Consider the following 20764-nt stretch of genomic DNA (forward strand, 5'->3'; position numbering starts at 1 on the left):
GCCACTTTTCAGTGTTACCCATCCAAGTATTTAAAAGAAGAAATAAATGGTAAATAGTGAAGTTCGATTGTGAATTACATATTACCTGTGACAGTACTTGGCGCAATTCGGTTTAGAATTCTCCCGCGGGTACTTTCAGTTCGGATGTAAACAAAAAAACATGAGAAAGTCATTGGCCCCCTCACTTAAAAACAAATCCTTCTCCAACATTTCTCACACATCGTTCGTTCCCAGCCCATCAAACAACCCATCTAGGATATCCCCCAAAATTCTTCAAGAAGCCCCCAAGGAAAATGTTCCAAATAACATCCACGAAGCTGGGAAACTCTACTTCAGCGTCGTTTGGAGTAAAAGGACAACAAAGAAACACAAAACCTGGGAAGGAGACGGAACCCTAATTGGGAGCAACGGCCGTTTTGTGCTGAAAGATATATCGGGTAACGTTTTGGGATCAGCTAATTCTATCAAACCTGAGGAGTTGTACGACGGGAATCGACTTATTATTGGAAGCAAAGAAATTGAGATTCAGGAGCGACTGTCTGCAGCTCCTGTGGTTCAACCTCCAGCACCAGCTACTTCTGAAGAGAAGCCAGTTATTGGTGAGAAATCGAAAAAGCGTAAATCATGCAATGTGTTCACGCCGAGCCTCCACATCGCTAAAATGCGACTTCCACCGGGATCGTCGTCTTCAGCCATATCTGATGTAGCCGATTTGATATTCCCCACACCCAATTACAGCCACCAGTGGAAATATAACGAAGCTAAGCGTCCTGTAAGTGAAGTTAAAGTCACTCATTCACTTCTTAAATCCCTCAGACCTCACCAGCGCGAAGGCGTTATCTACCTCTACGAGTGCATCCAGGGCTTTCGCAATGTAGATAATTTCGGTGCAATCCTTGCTGATGACATGGGTTTGGGCAAAACGCTTCAATGCCTCACGGTCTGCCATACACTCCTGAAAACTGGTCCATATGGAAACGAGCCTGTTCTTCGACGGATTCTAATCGTGGCTCCAAGCAGTCTCACCCATCACTGGAACGAAGAAATAACCAAATGGCTGAGTTGCGAGCGACTTTTCAGCTACGTGGTCGACTCGAAGAACAAACTCAAACAATATCCCAACACGTCTCATATTCCCTTCGTGATAACATCCTACGAAATGCTCTTAAAAAACATAAACGATTTTCAGAAAATCAAATTCGATCTGCTGATATGCGACGAAGGACATCGGCTGAAAAATAATGAAATAAAAGTATCCGTTTGTTTGCGACAATTGAACGTACCCAGACGGATCATTCTCTCTGGGACGCCAATACAGAACGATTTGCAGGAATTCTATTCTCTTGTGGACTTTGTGAATCCCGGGGTTCTGGGCGATTATCAGGAATACAAACAAAAGTATGAAACTCCGATTGTTCAGTCCCAGGCGCCTGATGCTTCGGAGGAAATCAAAGCAATGGGGAAGGAGCGAGCGGAGGAGTTGAGCCGAATAACAAACCAATTTGTGCTTCGACGAACGCAGAATATTAACAAAGAATATTTGCCGAAGAAGACTGAGTACATTGTTTTTGTGAGGCCGACTGAGTTGCAGCAGTTTATGTTGGAGAAAGCGTTGGAATGGTACAATTCTAAGGATGGATCGATTGGTTCCGAGTGCACAGCATTGCAGGTAGGTTGGTAGCTTCGATTAAAGAATTTTTCGGACTAAATGAACAAAAAATTGGGCAAAGACGGGAGGGTTTTCTCAGTGATTGGTTTGGTTTGTCATCAAGTGGATTTCGACTCTGGATTTCTTTAATCTTAGAACAAAAGTATATGCTTCGGCCGGCTCAGTTGTGATTATTTTTTACATATTCATGTTGCATTTATGAATATTTACAACAACAACAACAAAATTCGATCAGGCTGTTTTGAAGGTAAAGAGGAAGCTGTGTCTAATGTGGTAGCTCATCACTGGACGAAACCGTCAGCCAACGCTTTTTCGATAAATTACTAATTTTTGGTCAGTCCAGTTACATATATCATTCTTTAAGATGACCAACAAAAACGTCCCTCTTGCCCTAATATTTCCGGCTTTTTTTTTATTCCTTTCCATTAATTCCTTCCACCCTTTTTCCTTTATCCATTTCATTAGAGCCTGTGCCGTCCTGAATTTGAGGGCTGTACCTTTCCGGAAATCACTGAAATCACATTCATGATCTTGTCCTCACCGACCTTCCTGTGCATTGCTTTTTTCAATCCCCTCATGCCTCTCCTTTCCAGTTCAGACCACTCGACTTCGCAAGCCTGCCAAGTTTAATTTTCGTAAGGTTAATTTTGAAGGGCTGAATTTAGCTCTGGCGACGATCAGTCGAATCCCTTCCGTCTCTTAATGTGCGACTAATCACTTAGGACCTTCTATATAATGCTGTTGGACTTCCTGGTGAAGCCCCTGCGCTCTTACGCAGTCTGGTTCACCACTGAAGTTTATAAAAAATTTCGTCAAAATCTTACGACTTGAAAAAAGTTTCTGCCTTTTTGAAACCATGTTGACTTCGCTTTTTTTACAAAACTGCGTTTCTTGGTTAAATCTCTAATAGCTACGTCCAAAAATGTATATCTGGCCTGGTCTCACACTCGCAATTCCTGCAATCTCGTCTTTCTCCTTCTCATCGAATTCCCTGGCTCCTCTGCCAATTACCTTCACGAAAGAGGTGAGACTGATTAGTCGAAAGTTCTTCGCGGACTCACCTAAACTGCTATATGGGAAAATGGGGTAGTGGTCTCGACTATATGTAGACAATGTGAGGGGAGAGATACAAATCGAAAGTAAAGGATTCTCACAGTGACGACAGATGAAATTCTGGTGTAGGAAAGTGGTTGTGCTCGTGCAGAAGTGCCTCTTGGGTTTATGGGCGCCGTGAGCTAGTTGAGTCGCAGAGGCGCCGCCGTTCCCGCGTCAGCTTCCATTCCCAGTTCGATAGCTCGTCGGCTCGTCGTGATCAGTTTCGCCATTTGGCTCTATCGAATGCCTGATCTGGGTGCAATCTCGAGGCTTTTAAATCCTCATCCAGCGTATGAAGCCACCGTTGTTTCGGCCTGCCTTCTGGCTTGTGCAACGCTGCGCATACATTTCAGAGATTCACTCACTCTGCCCTACGAAATTTAAACTTCTATTTCGTCTACATGGATGATGGTTTGGTCACCTCTTCTTCCGAATCTGAGCATTTGGATCATCTCGAGTGCGTTTTTCAACGTCACCTTGAGGTCGGGCTCGTTCTAAATGTTGAAAAATGCAGATTCCTACAGAAGTAGGTGAAATTTCTGGGCCACTTGATTCAACCAATTCAACCAGACAAGGTTAAAGGATCAAAATCGTTCCCCTGCCAACCACGGTGAAGGATCTTCGAAGGTTCTTGGGCATGTTAAACTTCTATCGTCGTATCCTGTTCAAAGCCGTTCATCACCAAGCGATCCCCAACGCTAACTTGTCTGGGCCCAAAACGAAAGATTCTCGCGAGTTTATTTGGTCTACTCAGGAGTTGTCCAGGCGTTTTAAACTGTCAGACAACAGCTTGTTGATGCTACATTTCTGGCATTTACTCGGCCAGATGCATCCCTAGCTGTGTTCGTCAATGCTTCAGACATAGCGGTAGGTGCCGCTCTTAAGCGTCAGGTGAACTAAACCTTTCAACCGTTGAGCTTCTTTTCGAAACAGCTCAACCCAGCTCAACGAAACTACAGCGCCTACGATCGTGAGCTACTCGTCGCGTACCTCTCCATTAAATACTTCCATTTCTTCCTTGAGTTAGGCCGTTCACTGTGTTCACGGACTAGAAGCCCCTTACGTTCGCGCTTAAACAAAAACCCGACAGAGCGCCTTCTCCCCAACTTCGGCAACTGAGCTTCATCGGCCAGTTTCCTTCCGACATCCAAAAAGTCTCTGGAGAAGACAACATGGTTGCGGGCCCAGTCCCCGCCGTGGTCGATTATACGGCAATCGCTCAGGCGCAAAAAGACGACGCAGAGCTTCAGAGCCTGAGGACAAACAATATAATTTCAAGGAGTTTCCTATCTTCGGCTCAAACTTCCACATATTCTACGAGACTTCCGACAAGGGACCCAGGCAATTCATGGCAAGGAAGTATTCTACGCTGTACACGATCTTGCGCACCCAGGCATCAGGACGATGAACTGGTTAGTCATCGGAAAATACTTCTGGTCGTGCATCAACAAGGATGTAAACCCTTGGGCCAGACAATGTATCGCGTGCCAGAAGTATAAGATTAACAAGAACGTAAAAAAGGAAGTACGAATATTCCTTCCGTCCACCAAGCGCTTCCACACCATCCACTTCGAAATCATTGGCCCTTTGCGAGACTCGCACGGATACAGGAATTGAATCACAATCATCGACAGGTTTACGCAGTGGCTTAAAGCAATACCATTGACTGATATTATGGGGCAATCATATGCCGAGGCCTTCTGTCGAGAATGGATCCTACGACTTGGTGTCCCAGCCGTAATCATCACGGACCAGCGAATTCTGTTTGAGTCTACTCTTTTCTGGGAGTTAGGTAAGTTGCTGGGTTTCAAACACTACAGGAACTTTGAATATCATCCGCAATCCAATGGGATGTTGAACGTTGGCATCGGACGCTGAAGGAAGGACGCCTTAATGTCTCGCGATGATCCGTTGTGGTCGCAGTCCTTGCCTTTCGTCCTCCTCGGCCTTCGCAGGAGTTCACGGCTAGACCCGCGGATATGGTGTACGGGGAGAATCTGCGACTCTCCGCCGACCCTGTCCTGGATATCAGAGCAGGGGTAGGCGACTCCAGGATTCTGCGTCTGCTCAGGAACGCGGTTTCGAGACTGCGGCCAACTCAATCTTTCCGACACACGACGCCGGAGGTCAGCCCCCGGGGGAGCTCGAGACATGCCCGCAGGTCCTCATTAGGATGAACACTCACTGGAAGTCGCTGTATCCACCATATGAGAGCCCCTCTCAAATTCTGGAACGACAGGAGCTTTTATTCAAGCTCGACGTCCGGGGCGGGCCCAAATGGGGTCTCTTTGTCGAGACTGAAAGCTTGCGTCGAAACGGGGGATACTCCAAAAAAGCGTCCGTGAAGCGCCAGGTTCGTCCGGTAACTACATTGACGGGATCACGTTCCGGGTTCCTCCGCTGAAGTCGCGCGGTTTCAGCTGGTGCGGAGTGATATGGCGGCACAGCGGAGCCGTGAGCCCCCGACTGCATTGCCGGCAGTGTAAACGCCTCCGCTGATGCACTGATTTACCGCCGGCACATCTGGTGGCCTGGTAGGAGACTGGCGCGCTGGATTTCTTTCAGTTTCCGACCGCCAACAAGAGCGGACCTCTACCGAGTACATTACACGCATTACACACTGCGTGAGTTGGGGATTCGAGCTTCCGTGTAACAGAGGCAGTCACTTTCGCAGAGAGGACACTACTGCAGATTAATCTCAATTTGATGTTAGTGTTGAGATAGTTACATTTCCAGATGGACAAAATAGCGTAAACGTATTTAACGCTGCTGATTCGTCGAGCAACATAAGGTTCGGTGACGACTTTGGCAGAAACTGCGCTTCCTAGAAAGATGTATAAACTGTTTAAAGCTTTCTATGTTCTCTCCATTAATGCAAATAAGAAGAGTACGGTGAACCGTCAGAACCTCAGAACTTTGGTTTTTGTTCTGTTTATCTTCAGTGAGACCATGATTACTTCTTGTTCCAAGTTCAGAGCCATTTGGTCAAGGTCCGACTCAGTGAGAGAATAAGCAAATGTCATCCCAACAGTCAAAATGTTTGAAGAAAGATGATATTAGCGCACTATTACGAAAGAAATAAAATAGGAAGTAGTTTGGAACAGCGCATGGCGATCGAACAACCAGCAACATAGCCACTTTCACTTCTCCCGCTGTAAGAAAGTTTGATCACATATAACGAGCTTGTGAATTGCTTAAGAACCAGCAATACATTTGGAACCTGAGGAGCCAGCAGAGAATATTGATTTAGTTCAATATCTAGTAAAAATCCACGGCGTTACCAGCAAAATAATCAGCGACAAGAGATATTTGATTAGTGTTCAGAGGTCCTATTTACTATAATGAGAAAGAAAACTTTGCGAATAGTTAAGTTCGTACCCTTTTCTTCTTTAATCTTTGCTCCGTTTAGTAGCAGGGCCGACTAGTCCCAATCGATTATTTATTTTTCTCGGTCTTAGCTCAGATTTAAAGTGTAGAAATTGAACACTCAATTCGTGATTTATGCATGCAGTGAGATCCACTGCTTGGGACAAGTATCCATTAAGGTATAATACAGAACTTGAATTTTTATGTCGTAGAGGTCGACATGGGCATATTATTGGGGCCAGAATGAATAGTTCATTTCATTCCAGAAAGCAAGTTTGCCGGCCTATTGACTGATTCCAAGGATCACTTTTCAAGAAATCACATGCGATTACTTTAATAAAGTCTTGCCACTGGTGCTTATCAAGCAGAAAAAAAATCTTCAGCGGAACAGAGGGAAAACTTGATAGACTGAACGCTGTACACTACACGAGACCATGAGCAACATTCTTCTTTTCCAAGGTCCTTGTGCGCTTTGTAACGAATACGCCAATGAAATGAACAAGAGTATTGACAACTTGCTTTGCGGGAAGGTCGATAACTCTGAATGTATTAATGCTAAATACCTCCAGGTACAGAATAGTGCGGTCGGCACGGGCAGCCTGTGGTGCAGCAAACCTTCCGCGATACGGTAACATCAAATCGAAACCATCTTCCAGAGGTCCAAGGTCCAAAGTTATTTCAATGACGTCCTGTTTCCAACTGAAAACTGCGAATTTATGAAGAGGTCTTCGATTCAACTCAAAATACATTTTCGTAACTTTTTTCATCATAAACTTTCTCTACCGCATTAATCCCAAGTTTCAAACAAATCATATAAATATGTCGGGTTCATTCACAATGCTCCGAAATCAGCGCCCGCGAACGATTAGAACTATTTCTTGGAAAACCAAAGTTCTGGAGTGCATGCATTATAGACTTGCCCATGGAAAAAGACCGCTAAGAAGGCTGCTGTTAGTGCCGGCGAATACTTAACTTTCACACAGCATTTCTTGTGTTTTTCGTTGTCCTATTGCCTGGATCGCTTCTCCTCCGCCAACCATAAATACGCACAATCCACCTAGTTGTAATAGGCCAATACATAGCCTAACTACAACAAAGTAAACAAACAAACTTGCATGAATAACAGCTGAAGAATTAATGAGTTTAGAGTGAGAGGCAACTAGAGGATTTTTTTAGAACGATTTTAAATAAACGTTAAAGAGGAAGTAAATTTGTACCTATGTATATACATTTGATATTTTTTAACCATCGTGATTTTGTCATTTTCTATTTCAGGTTATCACGCTTCTGAAAAAGATTTGCAATCATCCGTCGTTAATAAGGACGACATCACAACAGGAAAACACTTTCGTCCAATACCTCTTAAGCCTTTTACCAGATTGGAGTGAAATGGGACCCTTCGACTCAGCTAAACTAGAACTTGTGCAAAATTTTCTTCAAGAAACGATTCTTGAATGCAAAGAACGAGTAGTCCTTGTTTCCAATCACACAAAATCGTTAGACATGCTCGCCGACCTATGTAGCCACTGCAATTATTCCTACTTAAGACTCGACGGCTCCACAGCCACATTGGATCGAAACTCATTTGTTGAGAAGTTCAATCAACCAAAGTCAGAATTCTCAGTTTTTCTTCTAAGCGCCAAGGCTGGTGGTGTTGGTCTTAACCTATCCGGTGCTTCCCGGTTGGTATTGTTTGACAATGATTGGAATCCTGCCGTTGACTTACAGGCCATGTCAAGGATATGGCGAGACGGTCAAAAACGAGATGTTAAAATTTATAGGCTTATCACCGCTGGGACAATTGAAGAGAAAATATTTCAAAGGCAAATAGCTAAGACTTCATTAAGTGGGTGTGTAATGGATCAAAGAAATAAATTAGATACAATGAAGTTGTCCGATGAGGAGCTAAAAGACCTGTTTACTGTTCAGGATGATTTTAGTGAGTGTAGTACACATAGCTCCTTGAATTGTGATTGCGATGGGAAAGGCCAAGTATATTACATTTCTTTTGGTAATATTTTGAGATTTTTTTAATTAACTTAACATTTTAGAATGTTGCTAAACCGATCCCAGAAGAAACTAAAAATCCTTTTGATGTCAGTCTTTCTGAGAAAGATCTCCACGAAAATATGCTTCAAGTTAACGAGCTTATGAATTGGAAGCATTTTAATAATCCTCTCGATAATGACTTGTTAAAGGTAAGAAATTTTCCTTTGTATTAATTAAGTATGCAAGTTCTGAGTATGGATGAATTTTAAATGAAACTTAGAAGGATGACCAAATTAATGTGTTGGTGTAGTAATAACTTTATATCTGATGGCAATTGTCCATATTCCTCATGTATCTATTCGCTCTTAATATCAGAATAGCAGAATAGGCCTGTTCCCCGGACATCGGAAGGGGGTTGTGCGTATTGCAGGGTGTAGGAGGGGTTTAACGAAAGAAAGAAAGGAACTAGGCATGGCAGGTTTGATATGTTGGCAGCAACAAAATGTAATTTTTTTTGCAAACAAAACCTTATTAAAATCGGTTCAATTGATACAAAATTTGGTGAGAACGTGGAAACTGTGAACGCCCAGACATGTAGTGAGTGCCATCTCTCTACATTGAAATTCCTCATGCATGCAAAAGAGGGAGGTAATTTTTTTTTTCACTGAATGTAGTCATGTTGGGTATCAAATGAAAGGTACTTTTCGATGCTAGTTTTATTTTTGACATTTATTGGAAATGCGACGAGTGGGAGGGGTCGAAAGTGATGACTTCTTTAACAGGCTCATTCTCAAAAAATACCCAACCGAAAAACCTGAATTAAATCAAAAAATCTCCACATCGATATCTGCTAAAATTAAGTTAATAGTGCATTACTATATTTTTAAGGAAATTGAGTAAAAACCCCCCTTAAATTTATCCTAGAGAGATTATAGTATGAATCATGTTATCCCAAAGTTTGATCAAAATCATACTATTACTGACAAAGTTACAGTAGCTCAAAGTTGACTTTACCGTTTAAATTTTCTGCAATATCAATATCAATATCATAATAAAGTGAGTAGTCTGACATGCTAAATGCATACACATAACGGACTACATACAATTGGGTTAGTTCTGCACTCAAATATACTTCCCTTTCCAAATCACAATCATAATAAAGACATCCTGCAATTTCCCTTATTTTAGAATCAATGCTTACCATTCTTTCTCCAAATCTTTTTTCCAAACAAAAAAGTTTTTTTCAGCAATTGATGCAGGTTTACTGTGAAATGTATCATCATTGTATCACGTTCTGGAATTTTTTCCCTGATCACTCTCCCTCAACTCATTTGGGATGGCTTTTGATCGAAATTCTCAATTGGGACTCCAATGTTTCGTTAATGCCGAAGACCGGGCTAATTTTGTAATCCTACGTTTATTATTAATCAGGAATGTGAATTCCTACTGTTAAGCGAGCATTGAAGGCTCAAGTTTGTTGGCCTTATTTTTTACTCTCTGAAATCAGATTGTGAGTTTCTTTGTGATCATGCTTCCTCAACTTTTCTACCACTTTATCTTATTCCTTTTGCTTCTCAATTCAACTTGGATCAATATTACAGTTAAACCGGGAAATCAGTGCTCCGCTAAGATACTGGCTCTCATATGAGTTGGGGGTTTAGAATTCATCCAAAGTATTTCCTGCTCTACATAAGAGGGGACTAAAAGGACAGGGACAGAAAAATCTCGAATCTTCTTTATGTTTTGAAAACGGCTACTATGCCTCGGGGGCGGATTAATTTTTCGGTTACGACAAAAGGTTTACGGAATTTTTATGTTCTTCTGATCACAACTAAAAATTTATGGTTTAAGAATGAATGAAGACCAATTTTGTAATTCTGTGGACGCTTCCCAGACGTTGTGTACTGAATAGTTGGCTCTTTTGAATTGTAGTTCGACTGATATATTATTTTTACTACTCCTATCAATGTCTACCTTGGTTGGTAGCAGTTTCAATTAGAAGCATAACAACGACGAAAGAAAGCCATCTATTTTGAAGCTGGGAAGGAGCCACACCAAAGCTTCAAAAGCTTCAAGTTGAAAAAATAAGCTGACATTTTGAGTTGGGGTTTAAGACTTCAAAATATTCCCTTCGGAAGGCGAGATGGTTGATATATTATCCCGGGTTCGAATCCCGGTCGTCATGGATGTTTATGTTCATCTTTGCGCTGTTCCGTTTATGTACACTTGTACGTCATTAACTGTGATGATAATGCAACAACACATTGAAAATTGTTTGTATGCATGCTCTATACTGCATAAAGGAGTGAATAGAAAACCTACATACCTTTCTTGTCGTAAAAGGTGACTGCACGAAATAGAATGGTACAGTAACCTGCAACTTTCGAATTTATTTTGCTACAAAAACATCAAACAGACCTCGGACAGGGACGGACTTCACCACTATGACCTTTAGATATCGAATGCTTTGATTGGTTTTTTGAATGTGCGTACATTCTTGTACAACGGTATTGAGGGTTCCTAGAATGCCCACTTTTTCAATTTGCGCGGGAATTTAAGTGATATTGTCTCAAAATTCTGGACGGAACGAAGCAAGACAGTGCAGCTCCGGATAACACAACCTACTATTAATAAACGAGACTCCGGTGTTGAACAGCTGCTGCAAGGTGCGCTTTGGACCCGTTTGTGATGGGATTTTGATTGCGAGATTCCGGTCCAGCATTGCAAGTGCGCTACGACCCAGTAGAGATTTCCAAAATAAACGATAAGGAAGCAACCTATAAGTAATTGTACGCTATTCAAGAGAGGTTTCCTGGAGGCGACATTGTTATCGTGATGGCTAATCTGAATGCCAAGGTGGGTTTTGACAACAGCTTGCTCGGGTATGTGATGGAAGGAGTGCTCTTGGTCAACCCAATAAAAACGGTGGAATATTCGTAGACTTCTGTCGAACCAGGTCTACCCCGGATAATAACTTTTCACTAACATTTTTTTCTCAAACTGCATTTGTTATCTGAGTATGGTATACGACAGTGATTCCTTCAGGGTTTTATGTATGAAAGGGCGGCCAATCATACGCTCATGCGTCCATCTGGAAATTTCTTGGCAAATATCAGGTAGCTCTGATGCCCGCCGATCATATGGTTTCCAGATTCGTCTTCCAAAAGACGTACTCGGTCGTAATCACCAAAAGAGAAGAATGGTCGATAGATGGCTACGAGTCTTTTGGGACTTTGGACTTAATCATCTTCACCAACAAGTCATTCATGGAAAACCGATCGGACGCAGGGATGTTCTCGGGAAATCTAAATACGGAACAGGTTCGACCTCTCGAAAAAATAAAGACCATATTCCAGGCAGAGATATATGCCATTTTATTAGCAGCAGACGAATGTTTGCTGCAAAAATGGCGGAATCGCACCATTCGAATATATTACGACAGTGAAGCCCATGGTGTTTTACGTAGGCACCTGTCGTGGGACTTAATCCTACGATCTTCTTAAGACACGGATTGATTTTGTGACCACAATCAGAGCCCCGCTGTGACAACCAACAACGGTACCAATCTATACCAAGTGCATAGCGTAGCATTCATACTGGTGGATGCAAGACTCACCTAAATCTCTACCGAACTCTACCGGCATCCGTGTTGAAACGCCACACCACGCCGAGGCCCGAAGGTCTCTTCTCGCTTGAGCATAACCAACAACCCCCATAAAGCTCCCACTAGGGGGCCAACCGCAAACAACCGAGCTGTACTCACATGCAACGGGAGTTCACCCGAAGTATGAGAGTCCAGGGGCTATCCCGCTTCCCATGGTACCAGTATACCCCTGGTGAGGTTTCGTGACCAATTTGCCACTTCAGATGAGTCCCCGTGCAGACTCGGGTCTGATCACCCTGATTAGGCCTTTGGAGCATTCGCCTACTGCATCACGGCCGGCAAAACAAAGTGAGTACAGCGTCTCCCGGTGCCACCACAATGGAGGTTCTCCTCGGCCACGTGGTTTTGGTTTGGCCGACAGGGTTGCCGTCCCGTCTTCCTCACCGCCACCTCTGAACACCGGTCGTATAGGACAATATTTCTTTTGACTGTGCGTAAAAACATCCCATCTGGTGTTGGACAGGCAGTATAACTTTTGAACTAGCAGGTCCAGCGACGACGCCTTAGTGGGGTTTAAAAACTACCTTGTCCATTGTGCAAACAAGTATGTCCTTGGAATCTTTGTAGATTCTAAAGTCGCATTTGGCTATCTAAATTGGCTCTGTATTGTCGAAACTTCGTGAGTGTGGCTACCAGAAATCAGTTCTGCGAAAGAGTCACTTCCATGGTAGAGAAGCATTTGTCCAAGGGGTCAGTGAGCGTGTATGAGTTAATATGGAGCACGGCTGCTTCCAGGGACATATTGCAAGTTCATTTATATGGAACCTGGTGATGAATAAATTATTAGAAGAGGATATAAGGAGGATAATCGCTTCATTCCTGTTGGGGGAAACAACCGCCTTGAGTCGGTGTCGCGGTTTCAATGGAAGATCCGTCGCGATGTTGCTGAAAGGCAACTTATGCCGGTCTTCAAATCAATCCGTGTCCGGCAGGTAAGTTAAGCCCTCAGCAACTTCATGTTCTTTCAACACTCGGGGTGGTTACCCCTCATTAAAATGCTATGCCGTTTAATGATCTCCTTCGAACATATTCGTATCTCTCTTACATTCGTCGTTAAATGCTTCTTAAATTAAGCAAAAGAAAAGGTATTTTTTTAAAAATGTTCTTTTGAGAAAAAAAAACAGAAATGTGCAAATGAAAGGACAATTAGCTTTTTCCATTTTTCAATGACAGTGACTTGTAAACTCCTGCCTGGCTTTCTTCATTTTCCCTTTCAGCTTTGGCCTTTTTTTGGTTTTCCCGATCTTAAATTTCCATCGTATGATTTACATCTTAACTTCATTGCCAAAATGTGTATTCACTGTTCTTCAAGTCGCTGATGAAGACTCGTTAAAGTAGAAAAATGCTCCTCACAAGCCTGTGCAATAATTTCGCTATCCTTTTCAGGGGTCCTTTTCCTTTTACTGCTGATTCTGCTTCCTATTTGATGAGAGACCTTTTCAATCCTTGTGATATCTCGAAAGGAAAACATTTTGGTCCTTAATAAAGCCAGTGCCACCCTCCTTTTTCAGGACTAATGTCAAAGGGTAGTATAGGTTCCAGGGTGAAGCGAGGATTGGTACCCACGATGGAGCATAAAACCTGGGAAACGTCTGCTGAACCAACACCAACAGCTCTACTACCAAACCCTACCTCCACCTCCACGTGGTGACCGCTGGGAACTCTTTTTTAACGAAAAACTGCAGACGGAGAAGGATGAAGGCGAGTCTCCCGCGCCTAAAAACGGGACAAATTGTACCAACTGGTCCTCCAGGTTGGGGGTTGGGCAGAGCTAACAACCCTCCACGCAAAACACAACAGGAGCCTTAGACTGGACGGATAACACAACGGCGAATCCGGCAATGACAAAGGAATAACGCTTTGCGCATTTTCTCATGGAACGTGCGCTCTCTGTACAGAGATGAAGCTGCAAAGCAGTTACCCGATACCCTGTCTTAATATAGGGCTGATGTAACACCGTTACAGGAGATGCGTTGGACAGGGACCGGTTTCCTGAAGAAGAGTCGCTACACCGTATATTATAGTGGCCATCCAGTAAACCATGTGCTCGGAGTAGGTTTCTTAGTCAGCCAAAAACAAAAAACCTGCTGTTATCGGCTTTGAAAAAATAAGCGAAAGACTATGCACTCTGCGTTTGCGAGGCAAATTTCGAAATATAATCCGCATAAACGTTCACACCCCTACAAAGGATACTGCAGAGTCGGAGAACGATACCTTCTACAAGGCAGTTGAGCGCTCGAAGCCTGTCCAAAGTATGATATCAAAATCCTCCTTGGGAATTGCAACAGTCACGCAGCGACGGGGCCCGTATTCAGGCGATACGTCGGCTCCCATAGCTTACATAGGGATACCAATGATAACGGAAAGCGGATTATTCAGTTAGCAGTATCGCACGAAATGGTTGTTGGAAGTGCCTGGTTTGTGCGGAAAGCGTTTCATAAACATATGTGGGCCTCTCCCGACGGGACCACTTTCAACCAAATTGACCATGTGCTGATCGAACGCCGCCACCTGTTATGCTATCCACCACCGATTTATCCTATCTAGGGTCGAAGATCACAACCGATAATAGCTATGACGATGAAATCCGCGCACGGTTGTTGGTAGCCAACAGAGCTTATTTCAGCTTACAAATACTGTTTCGCTCGAAACGTCTCATAATAGGGTCAAAGTTCTTACTGTACAAGACAATGATCTTACCAGTCCTTATGTATTTCTCGGCGACTTGGGTTCTTAGCAAAAAAAAAAAAAAAACTGCGAACTCTTGGCCGCGTTCGAGAGTTATGAGGATGGACGATTCCGTAGCCTGCATAACGACGAAATCTATGAGCGATACCATGACCGTCCGGTTGTGGACAAAACCCGGCTCAATAGATTACGGTGGATGGGTCACTTAATCCGTATGGTTGAGGATGATTCAGCCCGGAAACTCTATAAGGGCAACATCTATGGTAGAAAAAGAAGACGAGGCAGACCCTACCTGAGATGGAGCGATGGCATAGGTCAGGACGCCAGATATGGCGGAATTAGTGAAATCCGGCGCAAAACCGGGATGTCTGGAGTTGCTTTTTAAGGCAAGCCTAGACTGGATACCGGTTGTTGCGCCGTTGATGATGATGACAGACGGGCAGACACACATCGACTCGATTCTAATAAGGTTTGGGTTTGGGAACATGAGATAATAAAACCCTGTCCCGGAGAAGGACTGAAGGCGATGGGGTTTTCCTGATAGGATCATTTCTTTTATTATTGTTATAGCACAAAATTATCATAATTAACAAAACTCTCAGAGAATTGTAAAAAAATTGACTGGTCCTAGTTCAATGAACAGGGGCTGTACACTCCCGATTAGTTGCCAGATTCCTGTGACTTTGGTATCTGTTTTCCCATTTGTTCATGTGTCTTTAATCTTTCAGGAGGCGTGCCTTTCGAAGTCATCAGATGACATCATCTTCATATTCAGCAACACAACAGAAATCACAAAATGATATTAATACAAGTATTTATTACAGTTTGACATGTTTTGTTCGAACAATAAATCTGTATGGAAACTTATTGTAATTATCACCTCTGCGCCCACTTTAGAGGGTTTATAAATAAATGCCTATATTTATATGAGAAGCTGTAGCACATGAAGCATTTAGTCATCATTTTCCAGCGAAATGTTGCTTCCAAATCGATGATACAGTTGTGCCTTGAGCTCATTCATAATTTGTTGGATCGCCGAGCATTTGTCTTCAATTTCCTTGATTTCCTTTTGGTTTTTCGATTTTTCTGATGCGAGAAGTTCCTGTGTATGTCGGAGAAAGTTAGTTTAGGAAGGAATGAAAATTCATCCAGAATTGTTTACCTGAGTCTTAGGTAAGTTGTGAGAAATGAACACTTCACCAATCTGGAATGGAATCATCTCGTCCTCATCAAACAGCTCAATTTCTTCACAGGCTTCTTCGAGGCTCTTCAATTCGTTTTTCCTGATTTCAAGCTCACGCTTGTAATCTTCCAAACGGGCATTGTGCTTTGCGAATCGATTGATTTTCTGTTGATCCTCGAATGTAACGTGAACGTCGGAGTCCTATAAGAGGTTAAGCTCAATAACAATGCAGTTGTGTTTCACAAGGCAAGCGGGGAATCTTACCGGCTGGAAGCCTTTTCCACCAGTTGCAGCTTTGGTTGCCATTTTTATGTGTTTGGGAGTAAGTTTGAGTTGCTATGAGATGAGAAACTAAGACTTAACAGACATATGCCGCGCCGAGAGGACCACAGATGACTATTTATGGTTGGACTGCAATTGTCAAAAGTAATGTCAAACTGTGCACGTGTACCAACTAAACCATATTTCGTAGGCACTTTCCGATTGTGAATTGATTTTACATGAGACCGTTGAGTTAGATGGAAGAAAGAATATGTGCAAACTTTAAATATGCACGTAAACGACAGTCATATTGGAATTAAAATAAGAAAACAACATTATCAAGTAAAATAAACAAACGACTATAAATAAGATGATCAAGTAGGGAAGCTATTAAGACTTGAATACGAAAAAAAGCTTGGGCAACGTTAGGAAAGAATTTAAAATGGTCATGAAAGAATGCATACAAAAAAACGAGGAAAAAACTCACAATTTAATTTGTTACTCATTGCTGTGGTGAGAATTTACTACAAACTTAATCTATGGCAAATTAAAGTCAGGAGATCGGAAGCGGATGCGTACGAAACAGTAGAAGGTAGACTTTTTTCTAAACAGTGCATAACTCAGGCTTTTATTAAAAAAAGTATCGATGTATTGGAAAAAAAAACCAAGATCGATGTATCCGATAGTCAGAAAAAAAAAATCAACCGATGATGCCATTGGTTCGCTTGGGAAAAAGCAGAAGCGGTCTACCAATATAAAAAAAGGAATGGGGAAAAGAAGCTTCTTCATATGTGCGACTTTATAATTTTATTTGTAATGTCAATTATTCTCTAATTTTGAACTGTTATAATTTTGATTATTGGTTGGTTGGTTGGATTTTCATGAAACTTCAAAGTATTTTGCTCGATGCTTTCCGAAAATGAGTCCTGTCTCACTTTAAGTTTGCAATCACTACCCCATATAGCCCTAGATGACAATTAACGTTGAAACTAAAATCTGCCTATGAAACTAATTCAGACTATTTCCTTTTAGGGGATTGAGGAGTCCTAAGTCTGCATTCATTTAATGTTGGACTAGACCAAATGGAGAGCAATTTGCTCCTACTCTTTATGGTCCATTTGGTCAATTCCTAAAAAGAAATTGTCTAATTCCAGCTAAGTTGTCGTCCGAAATATGGGCGGATTTATGCTGAATATAATTCGTACCTTGTGTTTTACGAATTATAAAAGGGAGCATACAATATTTGCGTGCCACTCATATAGTTGGTGTCAGTCGTCCGAGTGGATCGGATGTTTTCGTAAAGTGCTCCGGACAATTTCCGAGTGATAACCAAAATCGTAATCGTAGTGATGCTCATTGAACAAGAAGTTGTGTGGCGTGATGTCAAAACACCAGGTCACTGTCGCCCCAACGGATGGATCCTGAGCACAAAAGGATTCACCTCTATCACCTCCCCACAAAACCTAACCCCATCCCACCAACCAAACCTGGTCCCCAACCAGAACCCGCTCAGATTCCCACTTCACATAACTCTACATCCTCACCACTCTCATACGCTGCAATGGTTAGGAACGCCTCGCGCATTGTATCTACCTTTGACCTCGACTCTGAGATCCTTTCGCTTTTTCAACACCTCCACCACCCAACTAGCCTCCCAACTCACCACATTTCTCCCCACATACAACTTCCTTTTCTCACCAATGGAGAAGAGACTCGCACTCCTCTCCTTCCTCTGCCAACTGTCCGCCAGTAATGTCCACTAAAGTGGTATTACTGAACGTGAATTCTGTTGTCAGTCAACAAAGACGCCACGAACTGACCAATTTTCTTTTCGTCCACAAACCCAACCTACTCCTTCTTACTGAATCCAAACTCAACCCGAGACATAAGCTGCACATTCCTAACTATATCACCTTCCGCTCCGACTGTATTGACCACCAAGGCGGGGGCACAGCCATATTAGTAGCAAATCCCCTAGACGCGCACGAGTCTACATCCCAAGCACTATTGACCCATCCATTGAATTAACCGTCGGCTCCATCACCACGCCTTCCTCCATCATACTCCTAGGTAGCCTCTACTGCCCCGACCAAATCCCGCTGACATCTCCAACCTAGCGCAACACTTCAAAGCCCTCCCAGTTAGCAAACACAAATTTTTCTCCCTTGTACTAGGGGGCGACCTAAACGCCAAGCATAATACCTGGTATAACAAAAACGCCAATGGCAATAGGTTAGCCAACTGGTACACGCAGCACTCCCACCCTCTACAGTTCACCCTCCTCCCCACCTACCATAGGCAACATATCCACTCCTTCATCGACTTCTTCCTGGTAAGCAACCACCTTTTCATCCACCCCAGTTCTCCTACCTCTCCCCAAGACCTTCCTACCATCCCAGGCTTGAGCGACCATGACGGAGCAGTTCTCTACTTAAACATCACCGATCGCCTTCCCAAATCCCAGCCTAACTTCCTTCCCATCTACGCTGTCACCAATTGGCAACGCCTCAACTACAACCTCGCCGACAAACTGTCAACTATCTGCCTCCCGTCCAATCCGTCTCCTACCGAAATTGACTCCGCCGTGCAAAAGTTCACGGAAATCACACAAAAAGTCTGCAACGAAATTACCCCCCTCAGACCACTAAACTACCAGAGATTAATCACCCTTTCACCCCACGTCCTTGACCTTATCAAGCAGAAAGACGACGCCAACTCCACCGACACAGATAATGTATCTGTATCCCCAGTTTAATTTCCTCAAATCACGACTCTACTCCCTAACACACCTCATCCAATCCCATATCCAGACACTATACGCTGACCACTACGCAGTAAAGCATGGGAGTATCTCGCTTAATCAGCAAATGTGCAACAAACTTCGTGGTACTTGTCCTTGCCTAGCGAAACTACGCATAGTCAGCGTCCTCCCTTAAAATACCTCCCCCAAAGCCCACGCTGACCTGATTGCTAGCAGCTTTCTGGCCGCCCATCACACCACCCGACATTTGTCCGACCCACCAACAGAAACTGCGGTGCGCCAACACATCCACAACCTTACTACCACGCCATTCATTTACACCCAATTCCCGATTCCACCAACCCAACCTACAACACCCTACTGCTTACCAATACAAGCCGTCACACCGCAAACAGTAGAATCCATCATGCTTTCTCGAAATAATAAAAAATCCACCGGCCCTGATCACATCCCTATCATCATCCTAAAAAAATGCCCAAAAACCCTAAGCCCTTTCCTCTCTCAACTCTTCAACCTATGCCTCCTATCTCCATACTTTCCCACTCCATGGAAAGAATTCCACATTGCCCCAGTCCTAAAAAAGGAACAACCTTCAGCTTCCCCACCCCATCTTCCTCCTCAACGTGACATCGAAAATTTTCGAGCACGTCATCCACGATATCATGCTCCAACACATCACCGACCAAATCATTATCCCCCATTCCAGTTTGCCAACAGGCGTGGTCACGGCACCTCACACGCCCTCCTACTCCTCAAAAGTGGCATCCTCTCTCAGTTGAACAACAACATCCGCACCACCGCTTGCCTCCTCAATATCCAGAAAGCCTTCGACGCGGTCTGGTACGAGGGCCTCACCTACAAACTCTCCCACACATTCAAATTCCACCCGCAGCTGTACAGATTTATTCTGAACTACCTTTCCAATCGCCAATCCCTAGTCCGCATTCATGATACCCTTCCGGACCCATACAGTGCTCCTGCAAGCATCTCCCAAGGCTCAGTTCTGTCAGCAACCCTATTTCCCCTATACACCGCCGATATCCCACTTCAGCACCCTAACAACTGCCCCCAAGCTGTCAAAACCATTCAATACGCTGATAGCTTGATCCTCTACACCTCTTTCCGAAGCATACAAGCCGTTCAAGACCGCATCAATACCACGATCCTAACCCTCAACAAATTCCTTCATTCCTGGAAACTTCTCCTCAACCCCAGCAAATGTGAAGCCATCATATTCCGCGATAGAGCCACTTTTACCTGCAAGATGCTAGCCAACACCCGCAACCTCACTATCAAAATCGGAACATCCATCATTCCCTCCGTCCAATCCACTAAATACCTGGGAATAACCCTTAATACCCGCTTATTACCCGTGCTCCAGGTAGACTCCATCCTTTCAAAGACCTTAGCAGGACTAAAAACCCAATGGCCCATCCTCAAGAAAGACTCCGCCATCCTCCCCAAAGTCAAACTCTTCTGGTATAAGCAGCTTATTCGTCCCCTAATCACGTATGGATTCGCCGCATGGTGCGACGTCTCCTCAGTCCAAACGGAGCGTCTACGGGATCGTGAAAGGAGGTTCTTCCGCCTGTCCCTTTCCCAGTTCAATCTCCACTCCAACCAAGCCGTTTATGACGAGATAAATTGGTCCCGCATTGGCTAGATCCTCCTTACCTCACTAACTAGATTCTTCATTAAAGGCCAGTTTTACTTCCACATACGCAGCAATAACACGAACCCCTCATACCGCTACCATTCCCCTCCCTACAGATCTCCTAACCCTCCTCTCTCTCCGGTCACGCTGCTCCCAGGGCAGAGATGAGGCAGCGTCTGAGGGTTTGCCTCTGCCCTGGAAAGAAATCGTAGCCGTCTTCGTCCCTCTTTTCATAGTTCAGCCTGTTAAACTCAATGCAAATTTAAGCCACTGACTGTTTGCGATGGATTTCATAGGCTCGTACGCCTACCGATTTCCTTTAAATCGATGTAGCCGTTTTGAAGAAAAGAGTGTGTGATTGATAGACAGCCCGGCAGACAGTAATCCGACTTTAATAAGGTTTCATTTTACCCAAAAGCTACCGTTGAATTCAC

General features: G+C 43.6%; 2 protein-coding genes across 2 annotated transcripts; one reads left to right on the forward strand and one right to left on the reverse strand.

The window, feature by feature from the left end:
- Window positions 1-102: 102 nt before the first annotated feature.
- LOC119649875 (DNA repair and recombination protein RAD54B-like) lies at window positions 103-15413 on the forward strand. Its single transcript, XM_038052251.1, has 4 exons — window positions 103-1669; window positions 7406-8122; window positions 8182-8328; window positions 15200-15413. The coding sequence occupies exons 1-4, from the start codon at window positions 161-163 to the stop codon at window positions 15269-15271; spliced, it is 2445 nt and encodes an 814-aa protein (XP_037908179.1). The 5' UTR covers window positions 103-160; the 3' UTR covers window positions 15272-15413.
- On the reverse strand, window positions 15269-16082 carry LOC119649876 (probable prefoldin subunit 4). Its single transcript, XM_038052252.1, has 3 exons — window positions 15919-16082; window positions 15634-15855; window positions 15269-15573 (listed from the first exon to the last, which is right to left on the reverse strand). The coding sequence occupies exons 1-3, from the start codon at window positions 15958-15960 to the stop codon at window positions 15424-15426; spliced, it is 414 nt and encodes a 137-aa protein (XP_037908180.1). The 5' UTR covers window positions 15961-16082; the 3' UTR covers window positions 15269-15423.
- Between the last annotated feature and the right edge of the window lie 4682 nt (window positions 16083-20764).

Source organism: Hermetia illucens, chromosome 2 (genome assembly GCF_905115235.1).
Source record: "Hermetia illucens chromosome 2, iHerIll2.2.curated.20191125, whole genome shotgun sequence".
NCBI lineage: Eukaryota > Metazoa > Arthropoda > Insecta > Diptera > Stratiomyidae > Hermetia > Hermetia illucens.